The sequence below is a fragment of the Lithobates pipiens genome, unplaced genomic scaffold (assembly GCF_037356315.1).
Source record: "Lithobates pipiens isolate NorthernLeopardFrog02 unplaced genomic scaffold, aLitPip1_a1.2 Scaffold_13, whole genome shotgun sequence".
Classification (NCBI taxonomy): Eukaryota; Metazoa; Chordata; class Amphibia; order Anura; family Ranidae; genus Lithobates; species Lithobates pipiens.
The window spans coordinates 295,213,068-295,234,314 of NW_027507718.1; the positions used below are offsets into that span (position 1 = coordinate 295,213,068).

At 39.8% G+C, this 21,247-nt stretch overlaps 1 protein-coding gene across 1 annotated transcript in view; it reads left to right on the forward strand.

The window, feature by feature from the left end:
- LOC143974941 (bifunctional heparan sulfate N-deacetylase/N-sulfotransferase 3-like) overlaps positions 1-21,247 on the forward strand; it is a 375,710-nt gene that overhangs the window by 332,405 nt on the left and 22,058 nt on the right. Inside the window, exon 11 of the mRNA XM_077476811.1 lies at positions 13,628-13,798. Coding sequence (XP_077332937.1) covers positions 13,628-13,798 — 171 coding nt within the window. The remainder of the gene's footprint in view (positions 1-13,627; positions 13,799-21,247) is intronic.

The window sequence follows — 21,247 nt, forward strand, 5'->3', positions numbered from 1 at the left end:
TTACCCAGTTACAATACAAATATAACAATACATAATAATCGCTAATACAATTGCCTGTGTGTACAATAGGGTAGCAATAGTGTTACAGACTCATACTTTTAGTCCTCCTGTTTACATATAAATAGATTGACAAGAGATCCCCTTAAACTAATAAGCCCCTCCAAAAAAAAGGAAAGACCTCTTAGTAGAAGGTTAGATACATTACCAATCCCAAAGCGTCAATGGGACCTAAACATATATATCAATGGATTGTAAAAGCCTGTCCCGGCACGTCTGCCTTATAACTTTATACCACTCTAAATTCACCCTATTACCTATCATACAAAGGCCAAATGTGACTAATGGATATAGAAAAGAGGTGACAGCCTATCTCAGGGCTAGCACCTTAGAAAAGGAGAAAAAGGAGAAGAGAGAAAAAAAAAAAAAAAAAAAAAAAAAAAGTTGTCCCTAGGTAATAAGCGGGCATTGCTAGCTCTAACACACAACGCCCCCTCCACCTCATGTTTGTATCAGAGAGGCGTATACAGAAGAATAGCTAAACACTACCCAAGGTCGCCATACAACTATATACTTGCCCGTGCTTTCATGGGCTATAGCCCTAATTTCTTCCATTTTGTGCAAATATCCTATCTCTCCCAGCCATTCCGTAATTGAGGGAGTCATAGTGTTCCTCCAATGTCTCGGTATCACTGTCTTGGCGGCAGTTAGTAGGAATCTGATCAGCGATTTTTTATATTCTCTCATTGAGAGGTCAGTAATGTGTAGTAGACAACATTTAGCGTCTAGGGGGATCTGTGTATCAGTTATTTGTTGTATAATACTAATCACTTGGGCCCAGTATGGTCTGATTAGGTCACATTCCCACCATATATGTTGTAAAGTGCCCTTAGTTTGATTACAACGCCAACATAGGTCTGGAACAGCAGGGAACCACTTATGCAATTTAATTGGCGTGTTATACCAATTCGTCAAAAGTTTAAAAGAAGTTTCCTGTAATCTGGTGCTAATTGCACATTTATGAGCAAATACACATGCCTGTAGCCATTGATCGTTTGTAAATGATGCATTTAATGCTGCTTCCCAGAAAAGCTTATGTTTATTAGGTTCCAGACATGCTGCGGATTGTAACCAAGCATACGTGAGAGAGATATTTTTCGTAGAAGCGTTAGCACGAAGGCAAACCGCCTCAAATGGCGTTAATGGTCGTATAAAATGTTTAAACCTCCGTGGGCTCAAAATATAATCATGTATTTGTCTATACGTCCAATGTCCCAAAACGGTTAAGCCCAAAGTATATTGTAAGTCCGCCATTGATTTAATCTTGTTACCCTCAAAGCAATGAATAGCTAATAAGGGCAGATTCTCACATATAAAGTGCCGGATGGGTTTATGCATGCCTGGTATAAAGTCAGGATTATCTACTAGCGGTGTTAATGGGCCAGGTGAAGTAGTCAAACCCGTCTTTTGAGACACTGTTTGTAGTAGTATTAAAGTGGTCCCTATAAGGGGATGTTGCTTAAGCTGTTTAGGGCATAAGTCCCACGGAATCCAAGGGGAATATGTCACTGGGATAGGGCCTACCTCATTTTCAAGTTTCACCCAATCTTTATTATCCGCATGGCAGGTCCAGTCAATCGTTCTGGTAAGATGAGTGGCCTTATAGTAATTTTTGAAATTGGGGAATCCCATTCCCCCACTGCCTTTATCTCTAGTAAGTATTGCAAGGCTTATGCGTGGCTTTTTAGATGCCCATAGAAAGTGTCTAAAAATAGCATTCAATGACCGAAAAAAATTTGCAGGTAACCATATGGGCAGCGTCTGAAAAAAATACAGAAATCTGGGCAGTATTGTCATTTTGACGATAGCTGCCCTACCAAACCAGGAGAAATGTTTGAGTGTCCATCTCTCCAGGTCTTTTTTCACGTTTTGTAACAAAGGCAAGAAATTTTGGCTATATATCTCGTTTAAACTGGTAGTCAAATGAACTCCTAAGTATTTAAGAGAGCGGGGTTCCCACTTAAATTTACAGTTGCGTAAAACAGCCTCCCGCGTTGTCTCTTGTAGCGTAAGGTTGAGAGCCTCAGATTTTTTATAATTAATTTTGAAATTCGCTATATAGCTATAATGCTTAAATATAGTGCACAAATTAGGCATAGTAACATGCGGCTGAGTTATAAAAAACAATAAATCATCCGCATATGCAGCACACTTATATTCCTTATCGCCTACGTGGAAGCCATGTATAGAGGATGATAAATTAACAGTGCGGATTAACGGTTCCAAGGTTAGTATAAACAGCAAGGGCGAAAGAGGACACCCTTGCCTAGTCCCATTCCGTATCTGCACCTTGTCTGACAGTATCCCATTCACCTTAATTTGTGCCGTAGGGTTATAATAAATAGTTTTAATCCAGGATAGCATATGTGCTCTCAGACCTATATGAGAGCAAGTCGCATACAGGAAGTCCCACGACACACGGTCGAAGGCCTTCTCTGCATCTGTAGATAAGAGCATGCCTTCAAATTGTTCTGTTTGGGCCCTGTGTATAAGATTAAGGGCTTTAATCACGTTGTCTTTCGCCTCCCTACCAGGCATATAACCTACCTGCTCTGGACCTATAAGTTTGTGCAACAATGGGCGCAATCTGTTCGCTAGTATTTTTGTATAAATTTTTAGGTCCACATTCAGTAAAGAAATCGGCCTATAACTGGCACAATCTAGAGGGTCTTTATTAAGTTTAGGCAATACTGTAACGTGCGCTCTCAGAAAATCTTCTGGTAACGTTTGTGGGTCTCGAAAGTGGTTAAATGTCTTAATCATATATGGAATCAATAATTCCGTAAAGGTTTTATAATAGTGGGCTGTTAAACCATCCGGTCCAGGGCTTTTCCCCTTTTTTAATTCCTTAATAGCTGTAGTAAGTTCACCTTCAATTATTGGTTCTTCCAACGACAGCGCTTCCTCCTCAGTAAGTTTGGGGAGTCCGCTGTCAGCCAGAAATTTATTAGTAATCTCTGCTGACGTCCCCCTTAAGTCGCTAGGTTTATGTAGCTGTGATAAATTATACAAATTGGAATAATAATCTTGAAATCTTTGCGCGATTTTTGCAGCATCCTGTGTTGTCTGACCAGCACTGGTTTTAATTGCAGCAATATTCGTCGATAATAATGTTTCCTTAAGGGCCTTCGCTAAAAGTTTGCCTGTTTTATCATTGTGTTCATAGAAGAACCCCTTCTTAAAGAAAAGGATCTTCTGTGCTTTAAGGTTCAAATGAACTTGTAATTTTTTCCTTAAATCTAATAAAGTTACTGCTGTATCAGTTGCTAAGGATTGTTTATGCTTCCCCTCTAGGTCTCTAATGGTCTGTATAAGATCGTTAATCTCCCTCTCTGCAACCCTTTTTCTCGCGGCCCCCAGCCGTATGAGTTCCCCCCGAACCACGCATTTATGGGCCGCCCAAATTGTAAAAGGCGACAATTCTTCAGAGACATTTTCTGTAAAATATAATTTAATTATATCCGCTATTTTGTCAGTGTTGTCCTTATCCGTGAGCAGGGAGGGATTTAATCTCCACGAGTGGGGGCCGCGATGTATGTTCGTTTTATGGAACTGCAACGATATAGGGGCATGATCAGAGAGGGTCTGCACACCTATTTTAGCAGATTTTATACGGGATATATCCCTTTGAGTAACAAAAATGTAGTCTATGCGTGTAAATTTATTATGCAAGGAAGAAAAATATGTGTAATCTCTACCTGAGGGGTTTGCCAAACGCCAAGTATCTACTAAAGTAAGAGAAGCTAAAAGTGTCTTAATTTTACGCAACTTTTTATACGGAATGCTGGACCTGCCATCTGATGTATCCTGAAGGGGATTTAGCGCTAAATTAAAATCTCCCCCCAACACCACACATCCAGATGCAAAGCCCTTCAATTCATCTACCACATGTTGACAAAACGTGACCTGTGCAGTGTTGGGGAAGTAAACATTGGCCAAGGTAACCGGAGTTCCCGCCCAAATCCCCTTCAAAAATAGATACCTTCCGGCAATGTCCGCCATCTGCTGATGTAAAGTGAAATCAGCATTTTTATGTAGCAAAATTGTCACCCCCTTAGATTTGGCCTCGGGATTTGTTGCATGAAAAACATATGGATAATGTCTATCATGCAATCTAGGAGTCTTATCGGACCGGAAGTGGGTCTCCTGAAGAAACACCGCTGCCGGTTTCTGCTTATGGAGTTCCCTGAGCACCGCCATTCGCTTCTCCGGTGTATTTAGACCCCTAACGTTATGGGAGATCACAAAAGCATGTTCATCTAACATAGAGTACGCCATATTAAATACAATTGCAAGAAGGGAAAAAAGAAAAGATTAGATAAGAAACAACAAAAAAAAAAAAAAAAAAACAAACCCGTCACTTAGGTGGATAGACACCCAAATGGAATCACTAGATAAAATGTCTCCTCCTATCAACTATAGGAGAGGAGAAGAAAAAAGAAAACGTTGTGAATCCCCGTCTGGATAAAACCAGACAGCGATGCACATGTGGAAGCAATGGGAGGACTTTCCTTCAGAAAATGGTAATAAATTAAAACCCAAAACACAAAAACTATTAATTATCTATAAATATAAAGAAAAACCACTCCAATCCTTCCGTGACTCAAAAATTAAGCACATATTAAGGCCACATATATACCCTTCCAGCCAGAAGGCTGAGATCATGAGCAGGATTATAAACATGGAATTTATTTTAATATTGCGCTATAGGCGCCTTTAATAAACAACAACTATAATGAAAACTATAATGAAAGCTGCAGTAATCGCCAACTACCATACCCCCCATAATACTCTGGCTGATCCTAGTGCTCAATATACCCCCAGTTGCCACACTTAACACCCCCACAGTCCCCCTATAGTGGTGTGTGATTCCTTCACTAAATTACCATATCTAAAAGTGAAATAATCGGATCACCGCTACTTCAAAGCCCCACGCCCCAGCATATAAACATAACTAAAGTGCCCAAAAATAAAAATAATAAGATAATACAGATAATACAGATACTACCCCCCATCCCTCCCCCACCACTGCATGTACACAAAAAAAAAAAAAAAAATTTCCTTTTTTAATGGGGGGGAGTCTCTAGAAACAGTTCAACAGACCCCAAGCAGGAATCTTTACTTATGGGAAGTGGCTATCCGACATATCAGTGCCCCAGTATGAAATATATGGAACCTGTTACTAACCGGTCCTAAAAAAAAAAAAAAAAAAAAAAAAAAAAAGAAAGGAAGACAAGCTCCCACTCTAAGCTCAGGCGTGTAGCTGTAGCCAGTGGTCTGTCCCAGATTGTGAAGATCTGCCCCTATTCAAGCTCTGAGATTTGTCTGGGCGAGGTTTTTTGGCTACTAGCTTCGACGGAGATGACTGTGGGGTGTGCGGTGGAGAGGTCCCCAACGGGGGGCAACGAAACTCCCTGTACCATTCCGGCACTTCAGTCAGTGGAATTTGTAACTGTGCACAGAAGCTTGAAATATCCTCAGGCATGCGCAGATGGTATTGTTTTCCCAAAAACGTGGCGTTCAACGCAAAAGGAAAGCGCCATCGATAAGGGATGCCCCTTTCCCTTAGAACGTTAGTCAATGGGCGCAGAGCTCGCCGGTTCTGTAGTGTAATGTAGGAAAGATCCTGATATAGAGCCACAGCATGTTCATTAAAAAAGATCTGATCATTCCTCCTTGCTTTCCCCAGTATCTCTTCCTTCAATGGGAAGCTTTGCAAGCAGCATATAATGTCCCTTGGAGGAGCTGTGTCACTTGGCTTTGATGCTAACGCTCTGTGCACTCTTATAAACTCAATGTCAGTATCCTTAGGTCTCTCCAACACTCCGTTAAACACTGACTGCAATGCTTGTTTTATCTGAGCAGGTTCAATCTTCTCGGGGATCCCCCTCACTCTAATGTTCTGTCTGCGCCCCCGATTGTCAAGTTCCTCGAGGTGCTTGTTCATCTGAATAAGATGAATGGTGTGGGATGAGACAGTGGAAGACAGCCTCTCCACCGCTCTATCCCTTTTTGCCTCTGTTCTTTCATTCTGGGACAGCCGATCCGACAGAGCTATAAAGTCGGCTTTTAAATCATTAATAGCAGAAAACAAAGTGCCTTTAATATCCGCAGCTATTTTTGTCATTTCTGAAAGCTTAAGAGGGTGATCTGAGCAATCCTGCTCCCTTACCCTATCCTCTGAAGCCGACCTGGAATCCTCGCTGTGTTCTGCCTCGTGGCTTCTCAGCGCCATCTTACTAGCGGGGCGGCCCCTAGTCCTCTGTGTCTTCTGTGCCTGAGAATCGAAAATGTCCGCTATACGGCGTACTCCAGAGGTGGGATAGGGGCTCTGTGATTCAGGACATTCAGGCAGTCTATCTCGTCTGCCCATCGCACACTTCGATATGGCTGGGGAAAAAGCTGGTGTCACAATCCGACGACGCTCAGCTCATCTCAGCTAGCGGCGTCCTTCACACAATTTGATATGGCAGGAGAGGAAGCTCAGCAAGCGGCAAGCTCAACAAGCGGCGTCCATCGCACAGCTCGATCTGGCTGGCTGGAGGGGAAGCTAGTGTCACGGTCCGACGGAGCTCAGCTCAGCTCAGCATGCAACGTCCATTCCCTTCAGCGTCCAAGCCACGCCCCCCAAGGAATGGCTATTCCACGCCTCAACAGAAAAGTCCCCACATGACTTCAGCATGCCAAATCAAGGAATGGCTATTCCACGCCTCAACATGATTTGGCATGCTGAAGTCATGTGGGGACTTTTCTGGGTTCTGACTAGATATTATTGATCATAGCAGAAGTACCTATTCATCTCTGCTAAACACATCCCCTTTGTCAGCAAAGCCCACATTAAAGATACAGCTCTATCTGATCACTCTATGGCTCTCCTTATTTTACGAGGATGCCCCAGTAGACCACACATGACACATTGGAACCTCAATGAATTGATACTTAATGACCCCATTAGAGTTCTAGAAATTGAAAAAGAATTAAAGGATTATTTTCTCCTTAATGATGGAAATGGCATCTCGGCTGAGACCTTATGGGTGGCCCATAAAGCAATGATCCAAGACAAGCTTATACAGATAGCGTCTCAGCTCAAAAAGGAAAGATCCTCAGACATAGATAAGCTAGAGAAGGACTTTACAATTCTAAGAAATCACCACAAGCAAGATCCCTCCAAGGTCTCCATAGCACAACTTGAGACAGCTCGCTTATCCATAAACGTGGTGCTCACGGTCAAGGCAGAGAAAGCCATCCGTTGGAGTGGAGCAAAATTCTATGAACAGAAGGACAAGATGAGCACTATGTTAGACACTAAGCTTTGCCTCAGGTTTCGATCCCTCACATTACCAAACATTTGTCTGAAACACGGATCCACGACCCTAAATCTCCAACGCATATTACAAATATTTCAATCGTTATACTCCAAATTGTACCAGGGAGAGACCACAACAGATGCATCCAAAATACATTCCCTCCTAAACAACCTACATATTCCCACATTAAAGAATGACCACAAGGAAATAATGGACGCCCCTATTTTGGCAAAAGAAGTCCTCAACATGATTAAAAACCTGAAAGAGGGCTCAGCGATCATATCACCGTTGATCGATGGGCGCTCAGTGCGCCTGCGCGCCGCTGTCTACGGTGCATGTCTTTCGGCAAATATCTCCTAAACCGTGTAGGTTTTGGAGATATTTCTTGGACCTACAGGTAAGCCTTAATCTAGGCTTACCTGTAGGTCAAAGTGTGTTGTAAGGGTTTACAACCACTTTAAGCATCTAGAAACTCCCTGTCAAGACTGAAATGTTCCTTCCTCTGATGTTATGCACTCAGTTAGATTTCCCAGCAACTCTGGAAACTACTGCTATTTCCGTGTTGCTGGACCTGGTAACATTACAGAGAGCACTTGATGCTTCTTACCCTTTGCAGTCGACTCATGACACAGTGGGGGTTATTTACGAAAGGAAATGGAAAAAGGAAAAAAAAAAACATTTTAGCTTGCACATGATTGGATAATAAAATCAGCAGAGCTTCCACTCATTTCAGATCTACCCCTTAGATTTAGAGGGACTGCACTTCCAAGTGTACTTTCAGTGCACTGTCAAGTGCACTTGCAGTGCAAAATGAATTTGCCTTTCGTAAATAACCCCCTGTGTGTACTCGCTAGGGGTGTCATGGGTGACAGACAAACAAGGTGCCTTATTAGCAGTTGTGACTAATTACCTGGTTGTTAGATAAACTTCACTTTTTTGTAACAATGCCTTACCAGTGCCTTGACGAGAGATGTATGTTTACACAGACAACATTTTTGTCTACTGTATTGCAAATGCCATCTCATGATATGCAATTTATTTTCAATAAACATTTTGAAATTGGAAAAAAAATGCACACTTACACTTCCCGATGTTGATACATTGAGGCTGCATGCTCACTCTTTCTGACGGTATTTCCGGGAACGGTTGGTTCCAATCCTTGCTGTGGTGGAACGCACGTTGAGATGTGGTTACACGGTGTTCCTGTTACTGAGGGATATCGCTGTACATGATGCTAGCATATTAGCACCCCACAGTTTAAGTGTGCATTTGTATTACTATTTGGCATCTGTATACATCAAAGCATATTGCGCTATGTGAATCATTTTGCTTCTAGCTATATTCATACTATGAGTACAAGGATACATCAAGGGATGCAACACACCCTCTAAAGGATCTGAGCCTAAGATATCTCCTAATATATAGTTATCTGGTGAGTCTGCATTTCTCCTAACACATGAATGATGGTGGAGCACAGATAACTAAGAGCACTTTTTATTTGTGGTGTTTGGACTCCCTAATTTCAGGATTTCCTTTCATTCTGTTTATGGTTATTGGTTTGTATGGTTATTTTTCATGCACTTAATGTATTTGTATGTGTATTCAAGTTAGTGCCAACTTTTTATACCTTTATTATTATTATTTGAAGGGTGATTTACTAAAAGGGGCAGCTCTACTAACCATTTACTGCACTTTATATAGTTTGGTGCCACCTCTTGTCTATTCCTAAATTACATGATTTTTAATCCTTATGTTCAGCTTTTAATAAACTATTTGTAGTAGAGAGCACTATGGTTTTCCATCTTATTTCTATGGTTATACGCGGACGATTGAGCATGTTAAAGTGAAATCACATTTATCCTTAATAAATAAAGAAAGAATATATAACACCAATCTACTCCATGTAAAGAGATTGTATAAAATTGATTTAGATTGCACTTCTTTAAGCGTTAGATTATATACAACTACTTCAAAAACATTTTTATTTTTTTATTTTAGTCAATTAAATTAAATAAGCATTTGTATTTTATTGCAACCAGCAGGTGCAAGCTCCCCACAATTTATAGATTGTAATTTACTGTAATGAATTAGTCAGAGGAGGGACAACCTTCACCATCACCTCTACCAGGAATCTTAAACACATATGCATTTTTTGCTAGAAGAACAAATTCATATCAGAAAGATTATAATGTTTTAAAAAGTGTTATGAATTATTTATGAAATAAACATTTTGATAAAAAGATGAATCTATAAACTTGTTACATTTTTGTTTTACAAATAAACATTTACAGTGCATAAACAACTATTGTCCAGAGCATTAAGGGTAGGTGTGAGCTTGATGTTCGAATTGAACGTAAGTTTGACTGGAACATCAGGTGTTTGCCCGTTCGCCGAACAGCGAATATTATGGGGCATTTGTGGGAAATTCAAGCACCGTGGAACGGCCCATAATGCACTGTGAGATCGCAGTGCATTGCTGTATGATGATTGGCCAAAGCATGCACCTGACCATGCTTTGGCCAATCATAACGCACTCTGCTGAGAGAGACATAATTGGCCAAAGGCAGGGTTCCTTTAGCCAATTATGGCTCAGGGGGACTATGTCCATGCCCTACACTATATAAGTGTGCTTAAATAGCAGCCATGTATAGTGTGTGGATGGAGATAGTTTGAGCTAGATTAGACAGGCAGGTTAGTTAGTGGCAGTGTATTTGATATATATATATATATATATATATATATATATATATATATATATATATATATATATATATATATCTTTGTGTACAGTCTAGTATTTATATATTTATATGTGTGTGTGTGTGTATGTGTTTTACATATCTTTCTTACTAGAAAGCTCTAATCTCAAGGGAACAGCATCCCGTAAGGAATCCCAGTTTCAGGGTGAAACATGTTTGGAACTAAGCTAATATCGCTGTACTTATAAGGACCGTATCATATGAGTCTACTGTATTGTACTACGTTGTTGTTCTGAGGACATACTATGTTTTAAACTAATGTTTGAAATAAATATAAATTCTTTTTATCAATTTTTCTTGGATTTTCCTGAAATGTTTCTAAAATCCACCTAAAAAATCCCCAAAACCTGCAGCTGTAAATATTATTTTAGGTTAATTTTAAGTGGGACAAATTTTGAATAAAGTATTTATTTGCAGTAAAACTTTAAAAAAAAAACTACTGGTCAAAAATTGCAAAACTAGGCTACTCATGCATATTTCATACTTCTGATAACACTTTACGGGTACAGAAAATCATTTAGTTTAGACTAGATATTCAGTGTAGACTCTATATTCAAGTCAGTGCAGGCAGTGTATTTGATATAAATATATACACAGTCTAGTGTATATATACGGTATCTCACAAAAGTGAGTACACCCCTCACATTTTTGTAGATATTTTATTATATCTTTTCATATGACAACACTGTAGAAATGACACTTTGCTAAAATGTAAAGTAGTGAGTGTACAGGTGTACAGCTTGTATAACAGTGTAAATTTTCTGTCCCCCTCAAAATAACTCAACACACAGCCATTAATGTCTAAACCGCAGGCAAAAAAAAATGAGTACACCTCTAAGTGAAAATGTCTAATTGGGTCCAAAGTGTCAATATTTTATGTAACCACAATTATTTTCCAGCACTGCCTTAATCCTCTTGGGCATGGAGTTCACCAGAGCTTCTCAGGTTGCCACTGGAGTCCTCTTCCACTCCTCCATGACTACATCACAGAACAAGGTGGATATTAGAGACCTTGTGTTCCTCCACCTTCCGTTTGAGGATGCCCCACAGATGCTCAATATGGTTTAGGTCTGGAGACATGCTTGGCCAGTCCATCACCTTTACCTTCAGCTTCTTTAGCAAGACAGTGGTCATCTTTGAGGTGTGTTAGGGGTCGTTATAATCTTGGATTACTGCCCTGTGGCCCAGTCTATGAAGTCTATGAAGGGAGGGAATCATGCTCTGCTTCAGTATGTCACAGCACATGTTGGTATTCATGGTTCCCTCAATGAACTGTAGCTCCCCAGTGCCGGCAGCACTCATGCAGCCCCAGACCATGACACTCCCACCACCATGCTTGACTGTAGGCAAGACTCACTTGTCTTTGTACTCCGCACCTGGTTGCCGCCACACACGCTTGACACCATCTGAACCAAAGTTCAGATCAGATCACAGGATATGGTTCCAGTAATCCATGCCCTTAGTCTGCTTGTCTTCAGCAAACAGTTTGCGGGCTTTCTTATGCATCATCTTTAGAAGAGGCTTCCTTCTGAGATGACAGCCATGCAGACCAATTTGATGCAGTGTGCAGTGTATGGTCTGAGCACTGACAGGCTGACCCCCCACCCCTTCAACTTCTGCAACAATGCTGGCAGCACTCATATGTCTATTTCCCAAAGACAACCTCCGGATATGACGCTGAGCATGTGCAATCAACTTCTTCTGTCAACCATGGTGAGGACTGTTCTAAGTTGAACCTGGTCTGTTAAACCGCTGTATGGTCTTGGCCACCGTGCTGCAGCTCAGTTTCAGGGTCTTGGCAATCTTCTTATAGCCTAGGTCATCTTTATGTAGAGAAACAATTATTTTTTTAGATTCTCAGAGAGTTCTTTGCTATGAGGTGCCATGTTGAACTTGCAGTGCCCAGTATGAGAGAGTGAGAGCGATAAAACCAAATTTAATACACCTGCTCCCCATTCACACCTGAGACCTTGTAACACTAACGAGTCACATGACACCGGGGAGGGAAAATGGCTAATTGTGCCCAATTTGGACATTTTCACTTAGGGGTGTACTTTTGTTGCCAGCAGTTTAGACATTAATGGCTGTGTGTTGAGTATATTCTGGTGCGAACCGAACCGGGGGGTGTTCGGCTCATCCCTAATTAAGGATGAGCTAAGGCGACAGGATAAGAGTAGCTACCAATAAAGTATATGCGCTTGCGCTGCTAAATCCTGCTACCAAAGTGTCACAAATAAAACTAACAGTCAATGTAAATCGTAATAAACCTGAACACTTTGAAACTTAATGAAAAAAAAATATGAAAAATAAAAATAATATATTTTTTTGATACATTTGTTTTCATTTTATTTCATGGTGTTCAGGTTTATTACGATTCACATTGACTGTCGGTTGTATATGTGACACTTTGGTAGCAGGATTTAGCAGCGCAAGCACATATACTTTAAGGGCCGGTTCACACTGCGGGCGATGCGAGGCGACACGACTTGCCTCGCCGCGATCTGACAAGTCGCCCCCGTTCTGTACAATGGAACCGTTCTGAGAGGAGCGACTCGAGTCGCTCCGACTCAGAAAAAAGGTTCCTGTACTACTTTTGGGCGACCTCGGGGCGACTTGCATTGACTTATATACAGAAGTCATTTGCAAATCGCCGCTGAGGTCGCGGCAGGTCGCGGCGAGGCAAGTCGGTGTCGCCTCGCATCGCCCGCAGTGTGAACCGGCCCTAACGGTGGTTACATTGGAGTGGGAACACATTCAGTGATTGCAGCAGCTAATAAGTATCATTTGTTTATTATTTGCCAGAATAACAGAAGTCATATTCTTTCAGGGTGACTGTCTCTCACCAAAACATTGGACTATCTGATATGGGATGGGCCACTGTAATAACGCATTCAAGTGTGCATTTAAATGTGAGCTTGAGCTATTGACTGCTGTACATAAAAGGAATTCAGATAAATGCGCAAAAAAAAGAAAAAGAAAATAAAAGAATAAGAGTATGGTGCAAACTATTAATATGCAATATTATATATGTACCTTTTCAAGAAATACATGTAGGAACATGTATTCCTCACCATAATAAATAAAAAATAAAAATATGTACAAAATCACTATACAGTATGTTTTTACATTTGGATAAAAAGACTTATGAATTATTTTAGGGACAGAAGTGAATATACCTATGTGTACTTTTTTTTCTAAAACCCCATCCTTTCACACTTTAGGTCATATTTGTAAAATCGTTAATGAGTGCCTTCTTTCACTAAATATTCACTGGTGGGGAACCAATCATTGTCACTTAAAACACATGCACCTGGAGCATTTACCTGCAGTGAATGTTTGTAAATGTCAGATTCACAGTTTTATAAATATGGTCCTATACATGTAATATTTTAATTACTTTTTGTTGTTGTTGCTTCCTTTTGCCTTTATTGTGCTTCTGATATTTTTGAAAAAACAAAGTTAATGTTTTGTATGTGTGTAAAAAGGAAATGATCTTGTTTTTAGCATCAGCGTGCACACCAGGATCCTGCTGCCCTAAAATTCAGCTTCTATGAGGTCATCACAGCTGACAGCCAATCATCTTCAGAATTACGGTCACTTCAGAAGAAGTGCCTGATGCCTGGGTGGTATTCTACACATATGGACAGATGGCTTGACTATTTTCCACCTGCTCAGGTACTATTCACTAGATAATTATACTTGAGTGTTGTTTAAAATATAACATATCTCCTGCTACTGCTAGTGTGGTCAGTTTTTCATAGGATAACAGAGGGACTGTCAGGAACACCAGGAATTTCACACAGAGGAAGCAATGCAAAGAGAACAGGATAATTTTCATACAAGCACATGGTACAACGGGCACATATCAGGAATATGAAATGTTGAATTTACATACTCTTTAAGGAACATTGTTTTTTTGATTATGGATAAAGGGAATACATATATCCCTAATTTTGTCACCAAAATTATTCACCTTTCTCTTTACCTCTAAGCCCTTGTACACACAGTCGGACATTCCGATGGAAGATGCCCGATCGGACCGTGTTGTCAGATAATCCGACAGAGTGTGGGCTTCATCTGACTTTTTCCGGCGGAATGTCCGACCAACAAAGTTTGAGAGCTGGATATAAAAATTTTCCGACAACATGATCCGATCGGACTTTGTCCAATCGTTTGTAGAGAATTCCGATCGGACAAAGTGCCAAGCATGCTCGGATCAAATTCCTAGACAAAGCTATTGGCTACTAGCCTGAACGTAGTCCCGTCATAACTAAATAACATCATCACGTTACGAACTTTGTCTGACCATGTGTATGCAACACCAGTTTCAGACAAAATCCGTCTGACAAAATCTGACGGATTTTGTTGTCGGAATGTCCGACCATGTGTACAAGGGCTTATACATTTTGCCTAATGTCCTTTTCATTACTAATCCATTCCACGTCACCTTCAGCATAGATGCAAAGCAGTGTATCTATGGTTTTCACACAGGTCAGGTGTGCTTTGCTATAGACTTCAATTATGTCCTAGACTTTTAGTGTGCTTTCAGAAACCACACCAAATGTCTTGCATGCAGGACATTTGCTGTGCTTTCAGACAGTGCACCAAAACAGCGGGACATAATAGAAGTCTATGGCAAAGCGCAGCTAATCCATGCAAAAACTGGGTACACTGCGCTGTACCAACACTACGGGAGAAGCACATCAGATCAGTGTGAAATGGGCCTTAGGCAAAATGCATTGGATTTAAAGAGAAAGGGGAATCATTTTGGTTTAATCTGGTTTATGCGGGGTTGGGGGAGGGGGGTTGTTATTTTTATTTTTTTTGCTTATACTTTTTCTTGGTGTATTGTATTATTTTTACAAAAATAATTTTGTAAGTTTTACAAAGCAGAAAAATATTTTTGTATTCTATTGTTATTTCACTTTATTTTTACATGTAACAATAAAACATCCCAAAAAAGTAGACGGTCACTCTAAATCGTAACTCGGGGGGGAATGAACCCTTATGCCTTGTACACACGAGCGAAATTTCCAACAGAAACAGTCAGACGGGAGCTTTTCATCGTATATTCCAATTGTGTATATGCCCCATCTGACTTTTTACGTCGAAAATTATGACGGACCTAAAAAGAGAACATGTTCTACATTTTTCCGATGGAACCAATTCCTATTGCTCGTCTGTATGCTGTTCCGACGTACCAAAAACGACGCATGCTCTGAAGCAAGTACGAGACAGAAGCTGTTGGCTACTGGCTATTGAACTTCCTTTTTCTAGTCCCGTTGTACGTGTTTTACGTCACCGCGCTCTTGACGGTCAGACTTTGCAGTGACCGTGTGTGTGCAAGACAGCTTGAGCAGAATTCCATCAGAGAAACCTTCAGAGTTTATTCCGATGGAAAAACGCTTGTGTGTACAGTGGGACTCCCTCAGCACTGCAGAGGTTAATTTTTTTATATATTTTATTTTTTTGGAACACTGGGAAAATAAAAAAAAAAGTCCCTCTTCGCTGCTCTGTTGATAGCAGGCACACTATTGTCATTATATAGAATGCAAAATGCAGTACCAGCAGTCTGCATTGTAAGCGAGTTTATGTTCCTCCTAGACAAAAAAAAAGAATTTAACCCTTCCGGTTCTATTGTGTGACCAATACAATGCAGTCCTATTGTGTAAAGAAAAAAAAAGAAAAAAAGACTAAATACACACAAAAAAGTTAAAAATAAAAAGGAACAGATTCAAAAACAAAATTCTTTTTGAATGGGTTTAAATCCCATTCATCCAAATCTAAGAAGGTTAAGTGAGGACAACAAGTCACCAATGTAATCACAGTTGACAGTCAGCAATGAGTAAGTCAACTTATTAGCAGAGAAGCCAACATAGTAAAAGGCTTTAAAAAATCTTTGTCTACATGACATAAGCTTGTCAGACAGCAGTGGGGAGTGAGAAAGCATTTGCATACAGCACAAGAGCACTGTCTTAAAATGATGACGACTGGCATTCAAATGACAAAAAAACATGTCATAGGGTAGTCAAGCTTTCTTTCTTAGGCTACCTGCTTATTATTGGAAGTTTCAAATTGTGAGCATTTGTTCTCATGTTATCTTGCTGTGTTGCATGGGGAAATTAGAATGCAATTTTTGTAAGTTTTAGAGAATTTGAAATCCCACTGCAAAATTGTGATTACTTAAGTTTCTGGCTTCTACCATAAAAATAAACATGCCTGGTGATGATTCTGGAGGTATTGCTAGTCTTTTTTACAATGTCATTAAATGAAATCCTTAAAAAGAACATATGAATGGCTGCCATTGCTGACCTCTCATTCTGAAGATACCAGGCCATTGTCTTACATGCTTATCTAATAGCTTCAGTACTTTCAAAGCCACTGACTGAATAAGCATTCAAATTAGGACTTCTTTCTGACTTTTCTGATCCACATGCCTATTCCTGGTCAGTATCAAAGTTATGAAGCCAAAGACAAGCAGGTGACTAGTACTCTAAAGGGCAAGCTTTTCTCTGTACATCTCCCCTTAAATAAAACCCTATAGTTGATATTGATTCTGTTAATTATGACATAACTGTCTTTGGAAAATATTCCTAGAGTATTTAAGCATTCTGGTGGGGAGATATCATAATAATGTAACTGGCCAAAGCATGAAAAAAAATTGAAAGTGTATCTAAACCCAAAACCATATATGTGATATTTTTCAGCTTACTAGTCCTTGATGTGGTGTGGTACATTTGCTTTATTTTTTCAAGCATCTTTTTTACCTGGTAATCCTGAAAATAACATACTACCTGTCCCTGAGTGGCTACATCATTTCTCCACTGTATTTACAGAGGGAGCCGCCATGGTCACCCTAGGGCCTAGGCTATTCTCCTGATATGGACTACAAACTGTATTTATTCATCTTCATTACATAGGGGGACGAGTAATTTGTAGTTTACAGACAATAGGAAGGAAGATATTCCTTGGTCCAGCTCAAAGGAAGTGATAAGGACACTGCATTTCTGGTTGGTACTTTTCTGTAGTTGCTCAAAATGCTCCTAGCTTGAAGTGGTTGTAAAGTCAGTGCTCCCAATTACTGCTATTCCCTCCATTATAACACGCTATACCACACAGTGTATGTGTGTATTTTAAATTATCCTGCTAAATATTTTTTTCTGCATCACCGATGTGCGATTCCCCTGTGACTTCAGCTGGGAGGTCACGTAACCACGGATCGGCGATGTAGAATAAGATATTTATCTGCAGAATTTGAAAAAAACACATCCACTGTGTAGTATATTTTGTTATAACAGAGAGGCTGGCAGTAATTGTGAGCACTGACTTTACTGCCACACAGAATAGCGACAGGAGGGGAGGGTTTGTCGATCAGGTTACACACTGGAGCAGACAGGCAGGGAGGGAGGGGGAGAGAGGGAGAGACTGTTGGCTGATGGAGGCAAGTAAACTGACCATGGTATCATGGATCAGCATCGATGATTACCATGGTCAGCACACCTAGGAGGACACGGGAACAGGTAGGATCAACCAGGTTTTTTACAGCATAGAAAAAGACAAATTGCATCGCACAAGCACTATGTAGTTTAACATTTTTTAAAGGAACAGGATTTTGTTTTTGTTTTTTAGGGTTACAATCTCTAATTTGAAAAATGGGCAACACCTTTTTTTATAGTAAGGAGAGGGTATAACCCCTACCAGTTCCCACTGAGGAGATTTACCTTCACTTCTTACCCCACAGCCAAACCCAGGGGAAACCATTAGAGGGCCCCCAGGTCAAATGACCTAGTGTGCCCATTGGAAGATTCCCTCTGTATCACTGTCCTGGGGACAATCCAAAATTTGTGATTTTCTTTACGCTTATTTCTTGATAATAACAATAAACAGGACAAATGGAAAGGGGGAATCAACCTAACAGGGGGTGCAGACAGTGATGGGACAGGTGTTCTAATCCTTTTCCACTCTATCCAAAACTAAACAAAACATTTTTCCTTTAGTCGCACTTTTTAGTAAAAAAAAAAAAAAACGAATTCAACCACCACATCTAAGAACTGCAAACTGGCACATATTGCATGTTTGTCCTTTTATTTAGTTAGTTATTTAGTCCTTAAAGTGTTACTAAAGTCAAATAGTTTTTTTTATTGTTATTGTTTTTTTTAAATAACAAGCATGTTATACTTACCTGTTCTGTGCAGTGGTATTGCACAGAGTGGCCCTGATCCTCCTCTTCTGGAGTCCCTGGTGGCACTCTTGTCTCCTCCTCTTCTTTTTTAGGACTACCATAGCATAGCCAGCCGCTGCCTATGGGGAGATTGCGGTATGCGCGCTCCCGACCTGTGTGTCTATGGAGCCTCACTCCATAGACTTACACAGCGGGACTTAGGCCCGCCCCCCACTTCCTCTTCACTGCACCTGATTGACAGCAGCAAGAGCCAATGGCTCCTGCTGCCGCTCGAATGCTGTGTAAAGAGGAAAAGAGGAGGGAATAGATGCAGCCGTGCACAGCACTGATCTCTTCTCCCCTGTCTTCCCCTTCACACAGAGGAAGGGGGGGGGGGGGGGAACAGAGAAACTGAAAATGTTTTTTACCTTAATGCAAACAAACCTTTTTAGGTTTAGTAACACTTCAACAACCAATTTATGAACATTGCAGATTTAAAATGCACTACAGCAAAGGACGAACTAACATAAGAAAAGTGTACACATTTCCCGAATGACATGTTAATTATCAGTCTTTCTTTTAATTTTAAATAAAGTGTAAAGTAAAATAAATTGAAAAAAAAAAAAAAAGGATTCATTAATTATTTAGGTTAAGACACTATAAGTTATCAAACTGGCCAAAATGCTATTTGAATTGAAAAAAAAAAGTTGAGCTGTTGTTGAAAAAAACAATATATATTTTTAGTTTCTAGCTGACGATATTCAGGAAAGTTGTAATGTACTGTATACTTTATAACTAACAATAAAGCATGTTTAATTGATATGAGCGTGAGGCCTAAACACCTGTACAGGTATAATTTCATGTATACAAGAATATGAATACATCTAGTTGTATTTGTCAGCGTTATCATTTTAACAAAAAAAAAAAAAATAATGAAATTAAATAATGCTATTTTAATATACCTATTTATTTTGCTATTTTTATTTTTAATGTACAGATATGCACATTTATTATGCTGTCATACAAGTTCTATTTTTGTGCCATGATTATGACTATATAGCTGCAACATTCGAAAAATCCCTGTTGTGTGTCACCCTAATTAAAGCAAATAGCAAAGATAGTACAATTACTTGTAGAGAATTCTATATTTTCTCCAGATGTTGTCATTCCACTCTATAGCACTATTTTTTCTTGCACTGAAAATCAGTAAATATGAAATGCTCAAATAAGCATACTGTCTTCCATTACTAAGAAATATATAGAGATTTCACAATAATAAGGCAAAAAGCATAAAAATATCTAGTACTTGTCAAAAGGATGTCAGAATCGGCGCTAGGAGGCAATATATCATCCTCATTGTTAGACACTTCTAGGGGACAGATGGTAAAGTCAACAAGACAGTTCTATTCTATGCTGGCATATCTGTCTAATCACTTAGGTGATACTTTCATGCAAGTCACACCAGGCTGCTGTCACCTCCAAAAATGAAAAAAATATTCTAGAAAAATTGCTAAACATTGCTTGTATATATCTGTAAACTGCAAACTTGACAACTGTTTGATATGCTCACAATGTGTGTTTGGAGCGACTTGTAAATATAACAGCAAGGTGACTACGACTGCGATTTAAAAGGCTTGCTAAAGCTAAAATGAAAATTTTATATTATGTGAAAGCTGTAAAAAGTACCCACACCCTGTATATAAACATTTGACATTTCTGTAAGTTTTCTGAACAGCTGATTGCTTTATTTCAACACCATATTGTTAAAAGCTGTCACCAAAATGACAGAATTTCTTTAAGTCAACTGAGTTTGATAAAGATCGCTGCTAACTATACCACCTTCACGTTATATATTCTTGGTTCTGATAAGATGAATACATTTGCATATTTTCTCAGAAATGTGATTAAATCCATTTTAAATATAGCCGGATGTAATTCACCTTCAATGGACCTCAAAGCTGAACTCCAGGCAGATATAAAAGACACTGATTATTCTAGCTTTGTATTCATTAATACACTTATATATGCAAGTGGTGTAAGTACCTTAATTTGGCTTGTATAAGCATCTGGCAGTTCCTGTACAGAAGAGCTTAGACCGGTAGAAAAACAAACAGCCAATCAGTTGTGCTGAAGTGCAAGCAGCATAGCGATAGGAAGAGAGAGCAGAACGGCAAAGATACATGTATTAGTTTCCGGCTTCTCCTATGCTGTCCAGTTATGGAATGTGGGTGGGAAGGAAACCTGTAATGTCGCGTACACAAGATAGGACTTTCCGGCGGGAAATGTTGGATGTGAGCTTGTTGGCTGAAAGTCAGACCGTATGTATGCGCCATCGAACATTTGTTTTTGGACATTCCGCCAACAAATGTTGGCTAGCAGGTTCTCGAATTTTCCGCCAATAACGCTTTGTTGTCGGACTTTCTTAACGTGTGTACACAAGTCTGTCGCACAAAAGTTCACGCATGCTCCGAATCATGTATGAGCCAAAAGCCTTGTAAAATTAGCATTCATAATGTTGATATCATGTACATCTTGTATGTCTCTACATTCATAATTGTTGGCCAAGATTTGTGTGACCGTGTGTATGCAAGACAAGTTGAAGGCCACATTTTTTGAACAAAATTCCACGGTTTTGTTGTCAGAAAGTCTGATCGTGTGTACAGGGCTTGTTCACACTTGCCTAAATTTCTAACGCTCAACAAAGGCTCTTATAACATTTGCATGACGTTAGTTTGGGCGTCCGGCAGGCATCAATGAGCTTTAGTATGGGCATTAGACAGGCGGTTTATAAGCATTAATGAGGAGTTAAAAATGCTCCCCAAATGCCTTATGGGCAGTTTTGAAGCATTTGACGAGCATTAAAACTGCTCCACTATTCCATTACAGTGAGTGAACGAATCTTAACGCCCGCAAATGCTCTGCAACTCCCTGTCAGAGCATTTGAGAGGCGTTACCATAAACTT